At 49.3% G+C, this 24,972-nt stretch overlaps 1 protein-coding gene across 4 annotated transcripts in view; it reads right to left on the reverse strand.

The window, feature by feature from the left end:
• The window catches only part of SEC16B (SEC16 homolog B, endoplasmic reticulum export factor), a 308,666-nt gene that overhangs the window by 197,677 nt on the left and 86,017 nt on the right, over positions 1–24,972 (reverse strand). For all 4 annotated transcript variants that reach the window (XM_069981715.1, XM_069981717.1, XM_069981713.1 and 1 more), the window contains exon 8: positions 3,273–3,494. In XM_069981715.1, coding sequence (XP_069837816.1) covers positions 3,273–3,494 — 222 coding nt within the window. The remainder of the gene's footprint in view (positions 1–3,272; positions 3,495–24,972) is intronic.

Here is a 24,972-nt window from a genome sequence, read left to right on the forward strand (position 1 = left end):
CATTGGAGGCAGTGAGGGGCGGCAGTGTACGGACATGATCATACATTGGGATACAGTGAGGGGCGGCAGTGTACGGACATGATCATACATTGGGATACAGTGGGGGGCGGCAGTGTACGGACATGATTATACATTGGGATACAGTGGGGAGCGGCAGTGTACGGACATGTTCATACATTGGGATACAGTGGGGGCGGCAGTGTACGGACATGATCATACATTGGGATACAGTGAAGGGCGGCAGTGTACGGACATGATCATACATTGGGATACAGTGAGGGGCGGCAGTGTACGGACATGATCATACATTGGAGGCAGTGAGGGGCGGCAGTGTACGGACATGATCATACATTGGGATACAGTGAGGGGCGGCAGTGTACGGACATGATCATACATTGGAGGCAGTGAGGGGCGGCAGTGTACGGACATGATCATACATTGGGATACAGTGAGGGGCGGCAGTGTACGGACATGATCATACATTGGAGGCAGTGAGGGGCGGCAGTGTACGGACATGATCATACATTGGGATACAGTGAGGGGCGGCAGTGTACGGACATGATCATACATTGGGATACAGTGGGGGCGGCAGTGTACGGACATGATCATACATTGGGATACAGTGGGGGCGGCAGTGTACGGACATGATCATACATTGGAATACAGTGAGGGGCGGCAGTGTACGGACATGATCATACATTGGGATACAGTGGGGGGCGGCAGTGTACGGACATGATCATACATTGGAGGCAGTGAGGGGCGGCAGTGTACGGACATAATCATACATTGGAGGCAGTGAGGGGCGGCAGTGAACGGACATGATCATACATTGGAGGCAGTGAGGGGCGGCAGTGTACGGACAGGATCATACATTGGGATACAGTGGGGGGCGGCAGTGTACGGACATGATTATACATTGGGATACAGTGGGGAGCGGCAGTGTACGGACATGTTCATACATTGGGATACAGTGGGGGCGGCAGTGTACGGACATGATCATACATTGGGATACAGTGAAGGGCGGCAGTGTACGGACATGATCATACATTGGGATACAGTGAGGGGCGGCAGTGTACGGACATGATCATACATTGGAGGCAGTGAGGGGCGGCAGTGTACGGACATGATCATACATTGGGATACAGTGAGGGGCGGCAGTGTACGGACATGATCATACATTGGAGGCAGTGAGGGGCGGCAGTGTACGGACATGATCATACATTGGGATACAGTGAGGGGCGGCAGTGTACGGACATGATCATACATTGGAGGCAGTGAGGGGCGGCAGTGTACGGACATGATCATACATTGGGATACAGTGAGGGGCGGCAGTGTACGGACATGATCATACATTGGGATACAGTGGGGGCGGCAGTGTACGGACATGATCATACATTGGGATACAGTGGGGGCGGCAGTGTACGGACATGATCATACATTGGAATACAGTGGGGGCGGCAGTGTACGGACATGTTCATACATTGGGATACAGTGAGGGGCGGCAGTGTACGGACATGATCATACATTGGGATACAGTGGGGGCGGCAGTGTACGGACATAATCATACATTGGAGGCAGTGAGGGGCGGCAGTGTACGGCCATGATCATACATTGGAGGCAGCGAGGGGCGGCAGTGTACGGACATGATCATACATTGGGATACAGTGAGGGGCGGCAGTGTACGGACATGATCATACATTGGAGGCAGCGAGGGGCGGCAGTGTACGGACATGATCATACATTGGGATACAGTGGGGGCGGCAGTGTACGGACATGATCATACATTGGGATACAGTGAGGGCGGCAGTGTACGGACATGATCATACATTGGGATACAGTGGGGGCGGCAGTGTACGGACATGATCATACATTGGGATACAGTGAGGGCGGCAGTGTACGGACATGATCATACATTGGAGGCAGTGAGGGGCGGCAGTGTACGGACATGATCTTACATTGGAGGCAGTGAGGGGCGGCAGTGTACGGACATGATCATACATTGGAGGCAGTGAGGGGCGGCAGTGTACGGACATGATCATACATTGGGATACAGTGAGGGCGGCAGTGTACGGACATGATCTTACATTGGAGGCAGTGAGGGGCGGCAGTGTACGGACATGATCATACATTGGGATACAGTGAGGGCGGCAGTGTACGGACATGATCATACATTGGAGGCAGTGAGGGGCGGCAGTGTACGGACATGATCTTACATTGGAGGCAGTGAGGGGCGGCAGTGTACGGACATGATCATACATTGGGATACAGTGGGGGCGGCAGTGTACGGACATGATCATACATTGGGATACAGTGAGGGCGGCAGTGTACGGACATGATCATACATTGGAGGCAGTGAGGGGCGGCAGTGTACGGACATGATCTTACATTGGAGGCAGTGAGGGGCGGCAGTGTACGGACATAATCATACATTGGAGGCAGTGAGGGGCGGCAGTGTACGGACATGATCATACATTGGAGGCAGTGAGGGGCGGCAGTGTACGGACATGATTATACATTGGAGGCAGTGAGGGGCGGCAGTGTACGGACATGATCATACATTGGAGGCAGTGAGGGGCGGCAGTGTACGGACATGATCATACATTGGAGGCAGTGAGGGGCGGCAGTGTACGGACATGATCATACATTGGAGGCAGTGAGGGGCGGCAGTGTACGGACATGATTATACATTGGAGGCAGTGAGGGGCGGCAGTGTACGGACATGATCATACATTGGGATACAGTGGGGAGCGGCAGTGTACGGACATGTTCATACATTGGGATACAGTGGGGGCGGCAGTGTACGGACATGATCATACATTGGGATACAGTGAAGGGCGGCAGTGTACGGACATGATCATACATTGGGATACAGTGAGGGGCGGCAGTGTACGGACATGATCATACATTGGAGGCAGTGAGGGGCGGCAGTGTACGGACATGATCATACATTGGAGGCAGTGAGGGGCGGCAGTGTACGGACATGATCATACACTGGAGGCAGTGAGTGTTAGGGTAAGGTGTGTGAGCATAGCCTATTAGAAAAAGCACAGCTATAACCTTGCCAAAACAGCGCCACCCTTGTCCTCAGGCTGTGTGTGGTATTACAGCTCCGCTCCTTCACTTCAATAGAACCCAGACCCAACCTAAGGACTAGAGATGCCCTGACTAGAAGAAGGCGGCCATGTTTTTATAACCCTGGAGAACCCATATAACAAAGATTCAAAAAGACTGAAGTATTAAAAGACGACGATAATAGGAAAGGAACAACTTGCCTTTTTCCTACCAAAGTACAACAGCTTGGTGAATGTCTCCTTGGCTCGTGTAGATGCTATTTGGGTAGATGGGACCTCTCCTGTTAGTAGATCCACCTGTGCCCCATCAGGAAGGAGAGAAGCTTCACCCCCCAGAACCAGCAGGGATCCCGACTCTCCGCCGTAACTCTCCCGCTTGTAGTCTTGGAGTAACAGATCAGCCAGATCCGTCCCAGCAATACACTACGGATATAATAACGTTATAATACACTACGGATATAATAACGTTATAATACACTACGGATATAATAACATTATAATACACCACAGATATAATAACATTATAATACACTACAGATATAATAACATTATAATACACTACAAATATAATAACATTATAATACACTACAGATATAATAACATTATAATACACTACAGATATAATAACATTATAATACACTACAGATATAATAACATTATAATACACTACAAATATAAAAACATTATAATACACTACAGATATAACATTATAATACACTACAGATATAACATTATAATACACTACAGATATAACAACACGTTATAATACACTACAGATATAAAAACATTATAATACACTACAGATATAACATTATAATACACTACAGATATAACATTATAATACACTACAGATATAAAAACATTATAATACACTACAGATATAACATTATAATACACTACAGATATAACAACACGTTATAATACACTACAGATATAACAACACGTTATAATACACTACAGATATAACTAGTGATGAGCGAGTACTAAAATGTTTGGGTGCTCGTTACTCGAGACGAACATCTCCCGATACTCGAGTGCTCGTTTCAAGTAACGAACCCCATTGAAGTCAATGAGAAACTCGAGCGTTTTTGCAGGGGACCCAAGTTCGGTAGAGGGAACGTCGTGTGAAAACCTGTCAACCTCAGAAAATGATGGAAACACAACGGAAATGGACAGGAAACAGCAGGGGCAGCATGTAGGGATGTCTCTGAGGCTGCCTAATGGCACCATTATACCTAATTCTGGGCAACAGCCTGGCTAAAACAGAGGTAGGCATAGGGACCACCCAAAAACTCAGCCTGACACAGCATGGCATTGAGAACACAGGGAACCATTAAAACAGATGTAGCTTATCATGAACCAGCCAAAAATTCAGCCTGACACAGCATAGCAGTGAGGACACAGAGAACCATTAAAAACAGAGGTAGCATATAAACCACCCCAAAATTTAGCCTGACACAGCATGGGGGTGGGGACAGAGTGAACAAGGTAGAAGCGGTAGCCAGTCAGCCTCCCAAAAATTGGGCCAGACACAGCATGGCAGTAAGGACACAGAGAACCATTAAAAGTGAGTGAGGAAGCTAGTGAGCCTCCCAAAAAATTGGAGTGAGGCCAGGGGCTGGTATTTATAGTGGACACGAACCTAGGTGCTAACAGCTAACCGTCAAGGGTACACCTGGGGGTGGTGAGGCCCTGGCTGCGGCTACACAAAAAATAAAAAAAAGATAACACAGCTGGCTGGTTGCTGGGGACGCAATCGGTGGGCCCCAGCAACCAGTGCCGCTCCTCTGCAGACGGAGTGAAGTCAGAGCATGGCAGTGAGGAAACAGAGAACCATTAGAAGTGAGTGAAGTAGCAAGTGAGTCTCCACAAAATTAGGCCAGACACAGCATGGCGAAAGAAGACTTGGCTGTTGGCTGAGAATTGAAGGAGGAGGAGGTGGAGGAGGAAAGGAGATACCAAGAATCTTCATGCTGAGCTGCTTTCCCTGGGTGGACAGTTGAATTCAGGTGAAATCCAGGCTTCATTCATTTTTATAAACTTCAGCCTGTCAGCGCTGTCAGTTGACAGGCGGGTGCGCTTCTCAGTGATGATGGCACCAGCTGCACTGAAGACCCGCTCTGACAACACGCTAGCGGCAGGGCAGCTCAGCACCTCCAAGGCGTAAAGCGCCAGTTCGGGCCACGTATGCAGTTTTGCAACCCAGTAGTTGTAGGTAACAGAGTGATTGGGAAGGACGGTGGTATGGTCAGCAAGGTACTCCCTCACCATGTCCCTGAAGGCTTCCCCCCTACTCTGTCTAGACTGGGGATAGGTGACATAGTCTTGCTGGGGTGCCATGAAACTGTCACAGGCCTTGGAGAGTGTTCCCCTGCCCCTTGACAAGCTGCCTGCTCCACCCCTCCTCTCCCCCGCTCTTTGGCCCACAGAACTACGTCCTCTGGCGCTAGTGGTGTCAGGTGGGAAGTACATTTCAGCTTCTGCACCAGGGCCTGTTGATATTCATTCACTCTCATACTGCGTTCCTCGGCAGGAAAGAGAGTGGAAAAGTTCTGTTTGTACCGAGGGTCCAGGAGGGTGAACACTAGAGATGAGCGAACTGCTCGGACTTTTGGTCAGAAAGCAGTTGGCTCTCTCATCATGCCTTTGATCCTGGCCGCATGCTTGCGCTCACAGGAATATGCGGCTAGGATATTCCAGGGAATCCCTGTTGAATTCACTGGAATATGCAGGCCGCATATTCGCGGGAGCGCAAGTATGCGGCCGAGATCAAAGGCATGATGAGAGAGCGCCGATGCCGTCGGACCAAAAGTCCGAGCAGTTCACTCAGCTGTAGTGAACACCCAGTAAATCGGTGTTGTCAAAAAATTTTTAACCCGAGGGTGACGGGAAAGACAGCCTAACAAAGTCAGCCATGTGCGTACAGGGTACTAACACAAGCAAGAACTCCCTCTCCTCACTAGCCTCAATTTCCTCCTCCTCCTCCACCAATTCCTCCTCTTCAGGCCATACACGCTCAACAACTAAAGGCCCTATTCCACCAACAGATCTGACGACAGATTATCTACCAAAGATTTGAAGCCAAACCCAGGAACAGACTATAAACAGAGAACAGGTCATAGAGGAAAGACTGAGATTTCTCCTCTTTTCAAATCCACTCCTGGGTTTGGCTTCAAATCTTTGGCAGATAATCTGTTGTCAGGTCTGTTGGTGGAATAGGGCCTTAAGGATTGAGCATGGGTACCCTCTTCAGTCGCGGCAGCAGTCTGCTCCTCTTCCTCCTTCATCTCCTCCTCTAATATGCGCTAAAAACTGACGTGAGGTTGGTCTGGCTATCTAGCGGTGGATGTTCTTCCCCCGTCTCCTGAGACAAAGGTAAAGTCTCGGACTTCAGGCTGAGCAGGGAGGTTTGAAGCAGACACAGCAGCGGGATGGTGAGGCTGATGATGGCGGCATCTCCGCTGATCATCTGTGTTGACAGATAGCAGACATCCACTCCACACTGTAGATTTGAGGTAGCTGACTTACCTGACAACCGCTTCTTACCGAGGTTGACATCTGGTATTCCACAATGGCTCTGCGTTGCTGGTAAACCCTGGCTACCATCTGGAAGGTGGAATTCCACCTCATGGGCACGTCGCACAGCAGTCTGTGAGCAAGTGGTTGACTTGTGGAAATGCGCACAGATGCGCCGCACCTTGGTGAGCAAGTCAGCCAAATTGGGGTAGGTCTTAAGGAACCGCAGAACCACAAGATTGAACATGTGGGCCAGGCATGGTACATGTGTGAGGCTGCAGAGTTGCAGAGCCGCCACCAGGTTCCGCCGGTTCCATCGGTCCCAGGCTCTACAAGGTGACCCAATGTGCCGTCAGGGAGATATAGTGTCCTGCCCACCAGCACTTGTCCACGTGTCCGTGGTTAGGTGGACCTTGTCGCTGACCGCGTTGGTCAGGGCACGGATGATGTTATCCGACACGTGCTGGTGTAGGGCTGGGACAGCACACCGTGAAAAGTAGTGGCGGCTGGGGACAGAGTACCGAGGGGCAGCCACCGCCATGAGGTTCCTAAAAGCCTCTGTCTCTACCAGCCAATAGGGCAGCATCTCCAGGCTCAGCAGTTTGCCTATGTGCACATTTAGGGCTTGTGCATGCAGGTGAGTGGCCGTGTATTTGCGTTTCCGTTGAAAGGTCTGCTGCAGGGAGAGTTGAACGCTGCGCTTGGACACCTTGCTGGAGGGTGTGGAGCATAGTGGAGGTGAAGGGATGCGTGTAGGGTGGGAGGCGCTCGTGCCTGGGGCCTGGGCGGGGGGACTGACAGAGCCAGAACCTGACACAGGGGAAGGAGCAGGGGTGCGACTGGCAGTAAGTGAACGGCCTTGGTTCCACTGAGTGGGGTGTTTAGGACTCATATGCCTGCGCATGCTGGTAGTGGTAAGGCTGGTAGTGGTGGCTCCCCTGCTGATCCTGGCGTGGCACACGTTACACACTACAGTCCGTCGGTCATCTGCACTTTCTTTAACCCCTTAAGGACTGGGCCAATTTCAATTTTTGCGTTTTTGTTTTTTTCCTCCTTGTGCATAAAAGGCCATAGCAGTTGCATTTTTCCACCTAGAAACCCACATGACCCCTTATTTTTTGCGTCACTAATTGTACTTTGCAATGACGGCTGAATTTTTGCATAAAGTACACTGCGAAACCAGAAAAAAAATCAAAGTGTGGTGAAATTGAAAAAAAAAACGCATTTTGTTTATTTGGGGGAAATGTGTTTTTACGCCCTGGGGTAAAACTGACTTGTTATGCATGTTCCTCAAGTCGTTACGATTACTATTATATATAACATGTATAACTTATATTGTATCTGATGGCCTGTAAAAAATTCAAACCATTGTCAACAAATATACGTCACTTAAAATCGCTCCATTCCCCGGCTTATAGCGCTTTTATCCTTGGGTCTATGGGGCTGTGTCAGGTGTCAGTTTTTGCGCCATGATGCGTTCTTTCTATCGGTACCTTGATTGCGCATATACGACTTTTTGATCGCTTTTTATTACATTTTTTCTGGATTTGATGAGACCAAAAATGCGCAATTTTGCACTTTGGGATTTTTTTGCGCTGACGCCATTTACCGTGCGAGATCAGGAATGTGATTAATTAATAGTTCGGGCGATTACGCACGCGGCGATAGCAAACATGTTTATTTATTTATTTATTTACTTTTCTTTATAACCTGGGAAAAGGGGGGTGATTCAGACTTTTATTAGGGGAGGGGGATTTTTATTGACAACAACACTATATATTTTTTTTTTACACTTATACTAGAAGCCCCCCTGGGGTTAGGGTTATTCCCCCCCTGGGGTTAGGGTTATTCCCCCCCCTGGGGTTAGGGTTATTCCCCCCCCTGGGGTTAGGGTTATTCCCCCTGGGGTTAGGGTTATTCCCCCCCTGGGGTTAGGGTTATTCCCCCCCCTGGGGTTAGGGTTATTTCCCCTGGGGTTAGGGTTATTCCCCCCTGGGGTTAGGGTTATTCCCCCTGGGGTTAGGGTTATTCCCCCCCTGGGGTTAGGGTTATTCCCCCTGGGGTTAGGGTTATTCCCCCCCCCCTGGGGTTAGAGTTATTCCCCCCCCCCTGGGGTTAGGGTTATTCCCCCCCTGGGGTTAGGGTTATTCCCCCCCTGGGGTTAGGGTTATTCCCCCTGGGGTTAGGGTTATTCCCCCCCCCCTGGGGTTAGAGTTATTCCCCCCCCCCTGGGGTTAGGGTTATTCCCCCCCTGGGGTTAGGGTTATTTCCCCAGGGGTTAGGGTTATTCCCCCCCTGGGGTTAGGGTTATTCCCCTGGGGTTAGGGTTATTCCCCCCCTGGGGTTAGGGTTATTCCCCCCCTGGGGTTAGGGTTATTCCCCCTGGGGTTAGGGTTATTCCCCCTAGGGGACTTCTAGTATATACACTTTGATCTCTCATTGAGTTCTTTGCTGCATAGATATGCTGCAGAGATCCATGAGATCGGCACTCGTTTGCTTTCGGCTGCTGCAGCCGGAAGTAAACGAGTGCCGAGCCGGGGACGGTGCCATCTTGGAGCGGTCCCCGGCCGGCTTCAGAAACGGAGATCGCTCCTCCAGGATAACATCCCGGAGGAGCGATCTCCGCCACTAGACACCAGGGAGACGCTGGATCCGGTAATTGGATGCAGCTGTCATGTCTGACAGCTGCATCTGATTACTGTATTAGCGGGCACGGCGATCGGACCGTGCCCGCTAATACCTACGGTCCCGGGCTACAAGCGGCACCCGGGACCGCCGCGGTTCAGAGCGGGGTCGCCGTGCGGCCCTGCTCTTAACGCCCTTACCGGCAATAGGGCGTACCTATACGCCCTTTGTCGTTAAGGGGTTAAAGAACCTCCAGACTTGGGAACATCTAGGCCTGGCCGCGGGAGTTTGACTCTGTGAAACAGTTGCTGATCTAATCGCTCTGCCCCTGCTTCTCCCTCTGCCCACCCCTCTTTCTCTTCCAACCGCTCCTGCAGGTGAACTTGCCTCCCCCTCAGAAGCACGGTCTTCACTAGGCTTATCCACCCAGCTCGGGTCAGTCACCTCGTCCTCATCCACCAGCTCCTCACTCTCCTCCTCACTTTGAGTTACATCCATGACAACAACCTCACTGTCTGACAACCGGTTCTCATCGTCATCATCAGACGCCTCTTCCAACCCCGCTTACAAGTCCCCACTCTCATCACCCACCGACTGCCTGAGCTGCATAGTTTGGGCATCGGGACAGATCGACTGCTCCGGTTGCTCTGACTCAGGGAAGGGTCCAGAAAAGAGTTCCTGGGAGCCTGGCGGTGGTGGTGGTGGATGGAGGGGCCAGGCTGTGGGGAGGGAGCTGAGCTAATGGAGCAAGGGTTCCTCTCCCTTGGGTAGCGTGGGTGGACCGCGTGGAAGACTAGGTGGTGGATAAGTTACTGGACACATTATCCGCTATCCATGTCAGCACCTGTTCACACTGCTGCAGTTTCAATATCGGTCTACCCTGAGACCCCGTAAGTTGAGCAAAGAAGCTAGGGAGTGGACGTCTGCGGTGTACCACTGCTCCCTCCTCAACAGGTGCTGCTGTGTCACCCTGCCCTCAACCACGGCCTCTGCCAACTGCATCACTTGAAACCCCACGCCCTCGACCCTTTCCCCTGGGGTTCACCATTTATGGACACTGCACAGTCAAGACTGAGATAGCTGCACTACAGATCACAGCAAGCCAAGAAAATATATTACTCAGACTACTTTTGGAGGTTGTTGTATAGTCGGTGTGTAAGCGCAGGTATATAGTGTATGCCACCTCTTAGACAGGGCAATAAGCAGTGAGCTTGGATATGGCTGCACTAAGAAATAATAAAGCAACCCTGATGACTGGCTGCAGATGACAACAGATTCTGGTCACACTAGTATTTGGAGGTTGTTGTATAGAGTATGTGGGTAAGTGGTGGTATATGGTCTATGACACCTGTTACACAGGACAATAAGCAGTGAAGTTCTATGCAGGTGTACTACAAATCACAGCAATACAATCTACGACAGCAGGACCACCAGCCCCAAAGTCATAAAATAGTACTGAGCACATCTTAGGGGTGTGTATGCAACACCTAATGCCCCCTTTCTGCCAGCAGCCGGTCACCACAGTGTGCTGGTGAAATCGTGGTAGCAGCACTACAACTCCCAGCCAGCAGTCTGTAGTAATAGTATTAATAAAAGCTTTTAAGTCCTGAAAAGGTCTGTTTGTTTGTATTGCTGGTATATACCTGGCCTACTGGAAGGCTATATCCTACACTGACACTCTCCCTGACCAGCAGCAGCTCTCTCCCTGATCTCTCACAGCACACGTCTGAAGCCAGCACTGCCCCCGCCCAGTTTTATATGGCAGGGTCATCTGATCTGGCCAACCAATCGCTGCTATCGACATGTATGGGTCCCACGTAGAGATGAGCAAACCGGGTTTGGGTTTGAGTCGATCCGAACCCGATCATTTGGCATTTGATTAGCGGCGGCTGCTGAACTTGGATAAAGCTCTAAGGTTGTCTGGAAAACATGGATACAGCCAATGACTATATCCAATAACTACATCCAATAACTACAACCAATAACTATATCCAATAACTATATCCAATAACTATATCCAATAACTATATCCAATAACTATATCCAATAACTACAGCCAATAACTATATCCAATAACTATATCCAATAACTATATCCAATAACTATATCCAATAACTACAGCCAATAACTATATCCAATAACTACAGCCAATAACTACAGCCAATAACTATATCCAATAACTACAGCCAATAACTACAGCCAATAACTACAGCCAATAACTATATCCAATAACTACAGCCAATAACTACAGCCAATAACTACAGCCAATAACTACATCCAATAACTATATCCAATAACTACATCCAATAACTATATCCAATAACTACATCCAATAACTACAACCAATAACTATATCCAATAACTATATCCAATAACTACAGCCAATAACTATATCCAATAACTACAGCCAATAACTATATCCAATAACTACAGCCAATGACTATATCCAATAAATACATCCAATAACTACATCCAATAACTATATCCAATAACTATATCCAATAACTATATCCAATAACTATATCCAATAACTACAGCCAATAACTATATCCAATAACTACAGCCAATAACTATATCCAATAACTACAGCCAATAACTACAGCCAATAACTACATCCAATAACTATATCCAATAACTATATCCAATAACTACAGCCAATAACTATATCCAATAACTATATCCAATAACTACATCCAATAACTATATCCAATAACTATATCCAATAACTACAGCCAATAACTATATCCAATAACTATATCCAATAACTATATCCAATAACTACAGCCAATAACTATATCCAATAACTATATCCAATAACTACATCCAATACCTACAGCCAATAACTATATCCAATAACTATATCCAATAACTACAGCCAATAACTACAGCCAATAACTACAGCCAATGACTATATCCAATAACTACAGCCAATAACTATATCCAATAACTATATCCAATAACTATATCCAATAACTATATCCAATAACTACAGCCAATGACTATATCCAATAACTATATCCAATAACTACAGCCAATAACTACATACAATAACTACATCCAATAACTACAGCCAATAACTATATCCAATAACTATATCCAATAACTACAGCCAATAACTACAGCCAATAACTACAGCCAATAACTACATCCAATAACTATATCCAATAACTATATCCAATGACTACATCCAATAACTACAGCCAATAACTATATCCAATAACTATATCCAATAACTATATCCAATAACTACAGCCAATGACTATATCCAATAACTACATCCAATAACTATATCCAATAACTATATCCAATAACTACAGCCAATAACTACATCCAATAACTATATCCAATAACTATATCCAATAACTACAGCCAATAACTACAGCCAATAACTACAGCCAATAACTACAGCCAATAACTATATCCAATAACTATATCCAATAACTACAGCCAATAACTACAGCCAATAACTACAGCCAATAACTACAGCCAATAACTATATCCAATAACTATATCCAATAACTACAGCCAATAACTACATCCAATAACTATATCCAATAACTATATCCAATAACTACAGCCAATGACTATATCCAATAACTATATCCAATAACTATATCCAATAACTATATCCAATAACTATATCCAATAACTATATCCAATAACTATATCCAATAACTATATCCAATAACTATATCCAATAACTACAGCCAATAACTACAGCCAATAACTACATCCAATAACTACAGCCAATAACTATATCCAATAACTATATCCAATAACTACAGCCAATGACTACATCCAATAACTACAGCCAATAACTACAGCCAATAACTACAGCCAATAACTACAGCCAATAACTATATCCAATAACTATATCCAATAACTACAGCCAATAACTACAGCCAATAACTACAGCCAATAACTACAGCCAATAACTATATCCAATAACTATATCCAATAACTACAGCCAATAACTACAGCCAATAACTACAGCCAATAACTACAGCCAATAACTACAGCCAATAACTATATCCAATAACTATATCCAATAACTACAGCCAATAACTACAGCCAATAACTACAGCCAATAACTACAGCCAATAACTACATCCAATAACTATATCCAATAACTATATCCAATAACTACATCCAATAACTACAGCCAATAACTACATCCAATAACTACATCCAATAACTACAGCCAATAACTACAGCCAATAACTATATCCAATAACTATATCCAATAACTATATCCAATAACTACAGCCAATAACTACAGCCAATAACTACAGCCAATAACTACAGCCAATAACTATATCCAATAACTATATCCAATAACTACAGCCAATAACTACATCCAATAACTATATCCAATAACTACATCCAATAACTATATCCAATAACTACAGCCAATAACTATATCCAATAACTATAGCCAATAACTATATCCAATAACTATATCCAATAACTACAGCCAATAACTACAGCCAATAACTACAGCCAATGACTATATCCAATAACTATATCCAATAACTACAGCCAATAACTACAGCCAATAACTACAGCCAATAACTATATCCAATAACTATATCCAATAACTACAGCCAATAACTACAGCCAATAACTACAGCCAATAACTACAGCCAATGACTATATCCAATAACTACAGCCAATGACTACAGCCAATAACTACAGCCAATAACTACAGCCAATAACTACAGCCAATAACTACAGCCAATAACTACATCCAATAACTATATCCAATAACTATATCCAATGACTACATCCAATAACTATATCCAATAACTATATCCAATAACTACATCCAATAACTACATCCAATAACTACATCCAATAACTACAGCCAATAACTACAGCCAATAACTATATCCAATAACTATATCCAATAACTACAGCCAATAACTACAGCCAATAACTACAGCCAATAACTACAGCCAATAACTATATCCAATAACTATATCCAATAACTACAGCCAATAACTACAGCCAATAACTACAGCCAATGACTATATCCAATAACTACAGCCAATGACTACAGCCAATAACTACAGCCAATAACTACAGCCAATAACTATATCCAATAACTATATCCAATAACTACAGCCAATAACTACAGCCAATAACTACAGCCAATAACTACAGCCAATAACTACATCCAATAACTATATCCAATAACTATATCCAATGACTACATCCAATAACTATATCCAATAACTATATCCAATAACTACATCCAATAACTACATCCAATAACTACATCCAATAACTACAGCCAATAACTACAGCCAATAACTATATCCAATAACTATATCCAATAACTACAGCCAATAACTACAGCCAATAACTACAGCCAATAACTATATCCAATAACTATATCCAATAACTACAGCCAATAACTACAGCCAATAACTACAGCCAATAACTATATCCATGATTTCCACATTGCCTTAGGGCTTTATCCAACTTCAGCAGCCGCCGCTAATCAAATGCCGAACATTCGGGTCCGGATGGACTCCAGCTGCTCCAGGGTCGCTTATCTCTACAGGAGCGTTGCTAGGGTCCTAAAACATCCGGGGCCCGGGCCCTCTGAGTTTCTCTCCCCCATGCTTTTCTCCCCCCTTTCTCTCCCCCATGCTTTTCTCCCCTCTTTCTCTCCCCCATGCTTTTCTCCCCTTTCTCTCCCCCATGCTTTTCTCCCCTCTTTCTCTCCCCCATGCTTTTCTCCTCTTTCTCTCCCCCATGCTTTTCTCCCCTTTCTCTCCCCCATGCTTTTCTCCCCTGTTTCTCTCCCCCATGCTTTTCTCCCCTTTCTCTCCCCCATGCTTTTCTCCCCTCTTTCTCTCCCCCATGCTTTTCTCCCCTGTTTCTCTCCCCCCCATGCTTTTCTCCCCCCTTTCTCTCCCCCATGCTTTTCTCCCCTCTTTCTCTCCCCATGCTTTTCTCCCCCCTTTCTCTCCCCCATGCTTTTCTCCCCCCTTTCTCTCCCCCATGCTTTTCTCCCCCCTTTCTCTCCCCCATGCTTTTCTCCCCTTTCTCTCCCCCATGCTTTTCTCCCCTCTTTCTCTCCCCCCATGCTTTTCTCCCCTCTTTCTCTCCCCCATGCTTTTCTCCCCTTTCTCTCCCCCATGCTTTTCTCCCCTTTCTCTCCCCATGCTTTTCTCCCCTTTCTCTCCCCCATGCTTTTCTCCCCTCTTTCTCTCCCCATGCTTTTCTCCCTTTCTCTCCCCCATGCTTTTCTCCCCTTTCTCTCCCCCATGCTTTTCTCCCCTTTCTCTCCCCCATGCTTTTCTCCCCTTTCTCTCCCCCATGCTTTTCTCCCCTTTCTCTCCCCCATGCTTTTCTCCCCTCTTTCTCTCCCCCATGCTTTTCTCCCCTCTTTCTCTCCCCCATGCTTTTCCTCCCCTTTCTCTCCCCCATGCTTTTCTCCCCTTTCTCTCCCCCATGCTTTTCTCCCCTTTCTCTCCCCCATGCTTTTCTCCCCTCTTTCTCTCCCCCATGCTTTTCTCCCCTTTCTCTCCCCCATGCTTTTCTCCCCTTTCTCTCCCCCATGCTTTTCTCCCCTTTCTCTCCCCCATGCTTTTCTCCCCTTTCTCTCCTCCATGCTTTTCTCCCCCCTTTCTCTCCCCCATGTCTCTCTCCCCTCTTTCTCTCCCCCATGCTTTTCTCCCCCCTTTCTCTCCCCCATGCTTTTCTCTCCCCTTTCTCTCCCCCATGCTTTTCTCTCCCCTTTCTCTCCCCCATGTCTCTCTCCCCTCTTTCTCTCCTCCATGCTTTTCTCCCCCCTTTCTCTCCCCCATGCTTTTCTCCCCTTTCTCTCCCCCCTGCTTTTCTCCCCTCTTTCTCTCCCCCATGCTTTTCTCCCCTTTCTCTCCCCCATGCTTTTCTCCCCTTTCTCTCCCCCATGCTTTTCTCCCCCGTTTCTCTCCCCCATGCTTTCTCCCCTCTTTCTCTCCCCCTGCTTTTCTCCCGTTTCTCTCCCCATGCTTTTCTCCCCCCTTTCTCTCCCCCATGCTTTTCTCCCCTCTTTCTCTCCCCCCTGCTTTTCTCCCATTTCTCTCCCCCATGCTTTTCTCCCCTTTCTCTCCCCCATGCTTTTCTCCCCCCTTTCTCTCCCCCATGCTTTTCTCCCCTTTCTCTCCCCCATGCTTTTCTCCCCTCTTTCTCTCCCCCCTGCTTTTCTCCCGTTTCTCTCCCCCATGCTTTTCTCCCCTTTCTCTCCCCATGCTTTTCTCCCCCCTTTCTCTCCCCCATGCTTTTCTCCCGTTTCTCTCCCCCATGCTTTTCTCCCCTTTCTCTCCCCCCTGCTTTTCTCCCCCCTTTCTCTCCCCCATGCTTTTCTCCCTTTCTCTCCCCCATGCTTTTCTCCCCTTTCTCTCCCCCATGCTTTTCTCCCTCTTTCTCTCCCCCATGCTTTTCTCCCCTCTTTCTCTCCCCCATGCTTTTCTCCCCTTTCTCTCCCCCATGCTTTTCTCCCCCCTTTCTCTCCCCCATGCTTTTCTCCCCTCTTTCTCTCCCCCATGCTTTTCTCCCGTTTCTCTCCCCCATGCTTTTCTCCCGTTTCTCTCCCCCATGCTTTTCTCCCCTCTTTCTCTCCCCCATGCTTTTCTCCCCTTTCTCTCCCCCATGCTTTTCTCCCCTTTCTCTCCCCCATGCTTTTCTCCTCTTTCTCTCCCCCATGCTTTTCTCCCCTCTTTCTCTCCCCCATGCTTTTCTCCCCTTTCTCTCCCCCATGCTTTTCTCCCCCCTTTCTCTCCCCCATGCTTTTCTCCCCTGTTTCTCTCCCCATGCTTTTCTCCCCTTTCTCTCCCCCATGCTTTTCTCCCCTGTTTCTCTCCCCCATGCTTTTCTCCCCTTTCTCTCCCCCAGGCTTTTCTCCCCTCTTTCTCTCCCCCATGCTTTTCTCCCCTCTTTCTCTCCCCCATGCTTTTCTCCCCTTTCTCTCCCCCATGCTTTTCTCCCCTCTTTCTCTCCCCCATGCTTTTCTCCCCTTTCTCTCCTCCATGCTTTCTCCCCTTTCTCTCCCCCATGCTTTTCTCCCCTCTTTCTCTCCCCCATGCTTTTCTCCCCTCTTTCTCTCCCCCATGCTTTTCTCCCGTTTCTCTCCCCCATGCTTTTCTCCTCTTTCTCTCCTCCATGCTTTTCTCCCCCTTTCTCTCCCCCATGCTTTTCTCCCCTTTCTCTCCCCCATGCTTTTCTCCCCCCTTTCTCTCCCCCATGCTTTTCTCCCCTGTTTCTCTCCCCCATGCTTTTCTCCCCTTTCTCTCCCCCATGCTTTTCTCCCCTGTTTCTCTCCCCCCATGCTTTTCTCCCCTTTCTCTCCCCCATGCTTTTCTCCCCTCTTTCTCTCCCCCATGCTTTTCTCCCCTCTTTCTCTCCCCCATGCTTTTCTCCCCTTTCTCTCCCCCATGCTTTTCTCCCCTTTCTCTCCCCCATGCTTTTCTCCCCTCTTTCTCTCCCCCATGCTTTTCTCCCCTTTCTCTCCCCCATGCTTTTCTCCCCTCTTTCTCTCCCCCATGCTTTTCTCCCCTCTTTCTCTCCCCCATGCTTTTCTCCCCCCTTTCTCTCCCCCATGCTTTTCTCCCCTTTCTCTCCTCCATGCTTTTCTCCCCTCTTTCTCTCCCCCATGCTTTTCTCCCCTCTTTCTCTCCCCCATGCTTTTCTCCCCTTTCTCTCCCCCATGCTTTTCTCCCCTCTTTCTCTCCCCCATGCTTTTCTCCCCTCTTTCTCTCCCCCATGCTTTTCTCCCCCCTTTCTCTCCCCCATGCTTTTCTCCCCTTTCTCTCCTCCATGCTTTTCTCCCCTTTCTCTCCCCCATGCTTTTCTCCCCTCTTTCTCTCCCCCATGCTTTTCTCCCCTCTTTCTCTCCCCATGCTTTTCTCCCGTTTCTCTCCCCCATGCTTTTCTCCCCTTTCTCTCCCCCATGCTTTTCTCCCCCCTTTCTCTCCCCATGCTTTTCTCCCCTTTCTCTCCCCCATGCTTTTCTCCCGTTTCTCTCCCCCATGCTTTTCTCCCGTTTCTCTCCCCCATGCTTTTCTCCCCTCTTTCTCTCCCCCATGCTTTTCTCCCCTCTTTCTCTCCCCCATGCTTTTCTCCCCTCTTTCTCTCCCCCATGCTTTTCTCCCCTCTTTCTCTCCCCCATGCTTTTCTCCCCTCTTTCTCTCCCCCATGCTTTCTCCCCCCTTTCTCTCCCCCATGCTTTTCTCCCCTTTCTCTCCCCCATGCTTTTCTCCCCTCTTTCTCTCCCCCATGCTTTTCTCCCCTCTTTCTCTCCCCCATGCTTTTCTCCCCTTTCTCTCCCCCATGCTTTTCTCCCCCCTTTCTCTCCCCCATGCTTTTCTCCCCCGTTTCTCTCCCCCATGCTTTTCTCCCCTCTTTCTCTCCCCCATGCTTTTCTCCCGTTTCTCTCCCCCATGCTTTTCTCCCCCCTTTCTCTCCCCCATGCTTTTCTCCCCTTTCTCTCCCCCATGCTTTTCTCCCGTTTCTCTCCCCCATGCTTTTCTCCCGTTTCTCTCCCCCATGCTTTTCTCCCCTCTTTCTCTCCCCCATGCTTTTCTCCCCTCTTTCTCTCCCCCATGCTTTCTCCCCCCTTTCTCTCCCCCATGCTTTTCTCCCCTTTCTCTCCCCCATGCTTTTCTCCCCTCTTTCTCTCCCCATGCTTTTCTCCCCTTTCTCTCCCCCATGCTTTTCTCCCCTCTTTCTCTCCCCCATGCTTTTCTCCCCTTTCTCTCCCCCATGCTTTTCTCCCCCCTTTCTCTCCCCCATGCTTTTCTCCCCTTTCTCTCCCCCATGCTTTTCTCCCCTCTTTCTCTCCCCCATGCTTTTCTCCCCTTTCTCTCCCCCATGCTTTCTCCCCCCTTTCTCTCCCCCATGCTTTTCTCCCCCCTTTCTCTCCTCCATGCTTTTCTCCCCTTTCTCTCCCCCATGCTTTTCTCCCGTTTCTCTCCCCCATGCTTTTCTCCCGTTTCTCTCCCCCATGCTTTTCTCCCCTCTTTCTCTCCCCCATGCTTTTCTCCCCTCTTTCTCTCCCCCATGCTTTTCTCCCCTTTCTCTCCCCCATGCTTTTCTCCCTCTTTCTCTCCCCCATGCTTTTCTCCCCTCTTTCTCTCCCCCATGCTTTTCTCCCCTTTCTCTCCCCCATGCTTTTCTCCCCTCTTTCTCTCCCCCATGCTTTTCTCCCCTTTCTCTCCCCCATGCTTTTCTCCCCTCTTTCTCTCCCCCATGCTTTTCTCCCCTCTTTCTCTCCCCCATGCTTTTCTCCCCTCTTTCTCTCCCCCATGCTTTTCTCCCCTTTCTCTCCCCCATGCTTTTCTCCCCTTTCTCTCCCCCATGCTTTTCTCCCCTTTCTCTCCCCCATGCTTTTCTCCCGTTTCTCTCCCCCATGCTTTTCTCCTCTTTCTCTCCTCCATGCTTTTCTCCCCCGTTTCTCTCCCCCATGCTTTTCTCCTCTTTCTCTCCTCCATGCTTTTCTCCCCCCTTTCTCTCCCCCATGCTTTTCTCCCGTTTCTCTCCCCCATGCTTTTCTCCCGTTTCTCTCCCCCATGCTTTTCTCCTCTTTCTCTCCCCCATGCTTTTCTCCTCTTTCTCTCCTCCATGCTTTTCTCCCCCGTTTCTCTCCCCCATGCTTTTCTCTCCTGTTTCTCTCCCTCATGCTTTTCTCCCCTTTCTCTCCCCCATGCTTTTCTCCCCTTTCTCTCCCCCATGCTTTTCTCCCCTTTCTCTCCCCCATGCTTTTCTCCCCCCTTTCTCTCCCCATGCTTTTCTCCCCTTTCTCTCCCCCATGCTTTTCTCCCCTCTTTCTCTCTCCCCATGCTTTTCTCCCCTCTTTCTCTCCCCCATGCTTTTCTCCCCTCTTTCTCTCCCCCCATGCTTTTCTCCCCCCTTTCTCTCCCCCATGCTTTTCTCCCCTTTCTCTCCCCCATGCTTTTCTCCCCTTTCTCTCCCCCATGCTTTTCTCCCCTTTCTCTCCCCCATGCTTTTCTCCCCTTTCTCTCCCCCATGCTTTTCTCCCCTTTCTCTCCCCCATGCTTTTCTCCCCCCTTTCTCTCCCCCATGCTTTTCTCCCCTTTCTCTCCCCCATGCTTTTCTCCCCTCTTTCTCTCCCCCCTGCTTTTCTCCCGTTTCTCTCCCCCATGCTTTTCTCCCCCCTTTCTCTCCCCCATGCTTTCTCCCCTCTTTCTCTCCCCCCTGCTTTTCTCCCATTTCTCTCCCCCATGCTTTTCTCCCCTTTCTCTCCCCCATGCTTTTCTCCCCTTTCTCTCCCCCATGCTTTTCTCCCCCGTTTCTCTCCCCCATGCTTTTCTCTCCTGTTTCTCTCCCTCATGCTTTTCTCCCCTTTCTCTCCCCCATGCTTTTCTCCCCTTTCTCTCCCCCATGCTTTTCTCCCCTTTCTCTCCCCCATGCTTTTCTCCCCCCTTTCTCTCCCCCATGCTTTTCTCCCCCCTTTCTCTCCTCCATGCTTTTCTCCCCCCTTTCTCTCCCCCATGCTTTTCTCCCCTCTTTCTCTCCCCCATGCTTTTCTCCCCTCTTTCTCTCCCCCATGCTTTTCTCCCCTCTTTCTCTCCCCCATGCTTTTCTCCCCCCTTTCTCTCCCCCATGCTTTTCTCCCCTTTCTCTCCCCCATGCTTTTCTCCCCTTTCTCTCCCCCATGCTTTTCTCCCTTTCTCTCCCCCATGCTTTTCTCCCCTTTCTCTCCCCCATGCTTTTCTCCCCTTTCTCTCCCCCATGCTTTTCTCCCCCCTTTCTCTCCCCCCATGCTTTTCTCCCCTTTCTCTCCCCCATGCTTTTCTCCCTCTTTCTCTCCCCCCTGCTTTTCTCCCGTTTCTCTCCCCCATGCTTTTCTCCCCCCTTTCTCTCCCCCATGCTTTTCTCCCCTCTTTCTCTCCCCCTGCTTTTCTCCCATTTCTCTCCCCCATGCTTTTCTCCCCTTTCTCTCCCCATGCTTTTCTCCCCCTTCTCTCCCCCATGCTTTTCTCCCCTTTCTCTCCCCCATGCTTTTCTCCCCTCTTTCTCTCCCCCTGCTTTTCTCCCGTTTCTCTCCCCCATGCTTTTCTCCCCTTTCTCTCCCCCATGCTTTTCTCTCCCCTTTCTCTCCCCCATGCTTTCTCCCCTTTCTCTCCCCCATGCTTTTCTCCCCCTTTCTCTCCCCCATGCTTTTCTCCCCTTTCTCTCCCTCATGCTTTTCTCCCCTTTCTCTCCCCCATGCTTTTCTCCCCTCTTTCTCTCCCCCATGCTTTTCTCCCGTTTCTCTCCCCATGCTTTTCTCCCCTTTCTCTCCCCCATGCTTTTCTCTCCCGTTTCTCTCCCCCATGCTTTTCTCCCCTTTCTCTCCCCCATGCTTTTCTCCTCTTTCTCTCCCCCATGCTTTTCTCCCCTCTTTCTCTCCCCCATGCTTTTCTCCCCTTTCTCTCCCCCATGCTTTCTCCCCCCTTTCTCTCCCCATGCTTTTCTCCCCTGTTTCTCTCCCCCATGCTTTTTCTCCCCTTTCTCTCCCCCATGCTTTTCTCCCCCTGTTCTCTCCCCCATGCTTTTCTCCCCTTTCTCTCCCCCATGCTTTTCTCCCCTCTTTCTCTCCCCCATGCTTTTCTCCCCTCTTTCTCTCCCCCATGCTTTTCTCCCCTTTCTCTCCCCCATGCTTTTCTCCCCTCTTTCTCTCCCCCATGCTTTTCTCCCCTCTTTCTCTCCCCCATGCTTTTCTCCCGTTTCTCTCCCCCATGCTTTTCTCCCCTCTTTCTCTCCTCCATGCTTTTCTCTCCCCTTTCTCTCCCCCATGCTTTTCCCCCTCTTTCTCTCCCCCATGCTTTTCTCCCCTTTCTCTCCCCCATGTCTCTCTCCCCCATGCTTTTCTCCCTGTTTCTCTCCCCCATGCTTTTCTCCCCTTTCTCTCCCCCATGCTTTTCTCCCCTGTTTCTCTCCCCCATGCTTTTCTCCCCTTTCTCTCCCCCATGCTTTTCTCCCCTTTCTCTCCCCCATGCTTTTCTCCCCTGTTTCTCTCCCCCATGCTTTTCTCCCCTTTCTCTCCCCATGCTTTTCTCCCCTCTTTCTCTCCCCCATGCTTTCTCCCCTCTTTCTCTCCCCCATGCTTTTCTCCCCTTTCTCTCCCCCATGCTTTTCTCCCCTTTCTCTCCCCCATGCTTTTCTCCCCTCTTTCTCTCCCCCATGCTTTCTCCCCTTTCTCTCCCCCCATGCTTTTCTCCCCTCTTCTCTCCCCCATGCTTTTCTCCCCTCTTTCTCTCCCCCATGCTTTTCTCCCCCTTTCTCTCCCCCATGCTTTTCTCCCGTTTCTCTCCCCCATGCTTTTCTCCCCTTTCTCTCCCCCATGCTTTTCTCCCCCTCTTTCTCTCCCCCATGCTTTTCCTCCCGTTCTCTCCCCATGCTTTTCTCCCGTTTCTCTCCCCCATGCTTTTCTCCCCCCTTTCTCTCCCCCATGCTTTTCTCCCCCTTTCTCTCCCCCATGCTTTTCTCCCCTTTTCTCTCCCCCATGCTTTTCTCCCCCTTTCTCTCCCCCATGCTTTTCTCCCCTTTTCTCTCCCCCATGCTTTTCTCCCCTTTCTCTCCCCCATGCTTTTCTCCCCTCTTTCTCTCCCCCATGCTTTTCTCCCCCTTTTCTCTCCCCCATGCTTTTCTCCCCTTTCTCTCCCCCATGCTTTTCTCCCCCCTTTCTCTCCCCCATGCTTTTCTCCCCTCTTTCTCTCCCCCATGCTTTTCTCCCCTGTTTCTCTCCCCATGCTTTCTCCCGTTCTCTCCCCATGCTTTCTCCCCTCTTTCTCTCCCCCATGCTTTTCTCCCCTTTCTCTCCCCCATGCTTTTCTCCCCCTTTCTCTCCCCATGCTTTTCTCCCCTTTCTCTCCCCCATGCTTTTCTCCCCGCTTTCTCTCCCCCATGCTTTTCTCCCCGTTTCTCTCCCCATGCTTTTCTCCCCGTTTCTCTCCCCCATGCTTTTCTCCCCCTTTCTCTCCCCATGCTTTTCTCCCGCTTTCTCTCCCCCATGCTTTTCTCCCCTCTTTCTCTCCCCATGCTTTTCTCCCCTTTCTCTCCCCATGCTTTTCTCCCCTTTCTCTCCCCCATGCTTTTCTCCCCTCTTTCTCTCCCCATGCTTTTCTCCCGTTTCTCTCCCCATGCTTTTCTCCCCTTTCTCTCCCCCATGCTTTTCTCCCTCTTTCTCTCCCCCATGCTTTTCTCCCCCCTTTCTCTCCCCCATGCTTTTCTCCCCTTTCTCTCCCCATGCTTTTCCCTCCCTTTCTCTCCCCATGCTTTCTCCCCTCTTTCTCTCCCCCATGCTTTTCTCCCCCTTTCTCTCCCCCATGCTTTTCTCCCCCTTTCTCTCCCCCATGCTTTTCTCCCCCTTTCTCTCCCCCATGCTTTTCTCCCGCTTTCTCTCCCCCATGCTTTTCTCCCCCTTTCTCTCCCCCATGCTTTTCTCCCTCTTTCTCTCCCCCATGCTTTTCTCCCGTTTCTCTCCCCCATGCTTTTCTCCCCTCTTTCTCTCCCCCATGCTTTTCTCCCCTTTCTCTCCCCCATGCTTTTCTCCCCTTTTCTCTCCCCCATGCTTTCTCCCCCTTTCTCTCCCCCATGCTTTTCTCCCCTTTCCTCTCCCCATGCTTTTCTCCCCTTTCTCTCCCCCATGCTTTCTCCCCTTTCTCTCCCCCATGCTTTTCCTCCCCTCTTTCTCTCCCCCATGCTTTTCTCCCCTTTCTCTCCCCCATGCTTTTCTCCCCCTTTCTCTCCCCCATGCTTTTCTCCCCTTTCTCTCCCCCATGCTTTTCTCCCCCTCTCTCCTCCATGCTTTCTCCCCCCTTTCTCTCCCCCATGCTTTTCTCCCCTTTCTCTCCCCATGCTTTTCTCCCCTTTCTCTCCCCCATGCTTTTCTCCCCTTTCTCTCCCCCATGCTTTTCTCCCCCCTTTCTCTCCCCCATGCTTTTCTCCCCTTTCTCTCCCCCATGCTTTTCTCCCCCTTTCTCTCCCCCATGCTTTTCTCCCTCTTTCTCTCCCCATGCTTTTCTCCCCTCTTTCTCTCCCCCATGCTTTCTCCCCTTTCTCTCCCCCATGCTTTTCTCCCCTTTCTCTCCCCCATGCTTTTCTCCCGTTTCTCTCCCCATGCTTTTCTCCCCGTTTCTCTCCCCCATGCTTTTCTCCCTCTTTCTCTCCCCCATGCTTTTCTCCCCCTTTCTCTCCCCCATGCTTTTCTCCTCTGTTTCTCTCCCCATGCTTTTCTCCCCCCTTTCTCTCCCCCATGCTTTTCTCCCCGTTTCTCTCCCCCATGCTTTTCTCCCGTTTCTCTCCCCCATGCTTTTCTCCCCTCTTTCTCTCCCCCATGCTTTTCTCCCCGTTTCTCTCCCCCATGCTTTTCTCCCCTTTCTCTCCCCATGCTTTTCTCCCCTCTTTCTCTCCCCCATGCTTTTCTCCCCCCTTTCTCTCCCCCATGCTTTTCTCCCCTTTCTCTCCCCCATGCTTTTCTCCCCTTTCTCTCCCCCATGCTTTTCCCCCTCTTTCTCTCCCCCATGCTTTTCTCCCCTTTCTCTCCCCCATGCTTTTCTCCCCTTTCTCTCCCCCATGCTTTTCTCCCCTTTCTCTCCCCCATGCTTTTCTCCCCTTTCTCTCCCCCATGCTTTTCTCCCCTTTCTCTCCCCCATGCTTTTCTCCCCTCTTTCTCTCCCCCATGCTTTTCTCCCCCCTTTCTCTCCCCCCTGCTTTTCTCCCCTTTCTCTCCCCCATGCTTTTCTCCCCTTTCTCTCCCCCATGC

Source organism: Dendropsophus ebraccatus, chromosome 8 (assembly GCF_027789765.1).
Source record: "Dendropsophus ebraccatus isolate aDenEbr1 chromosome 8, aDenEbr1.pat, whole genome shotgun sequence".
Lineage (NCBI taxonomy): Eukaryota > Metazoa > Chordata > Amphibia > Anura > Hylidae > Dendropsophus > Dendropsophus ebraccatus.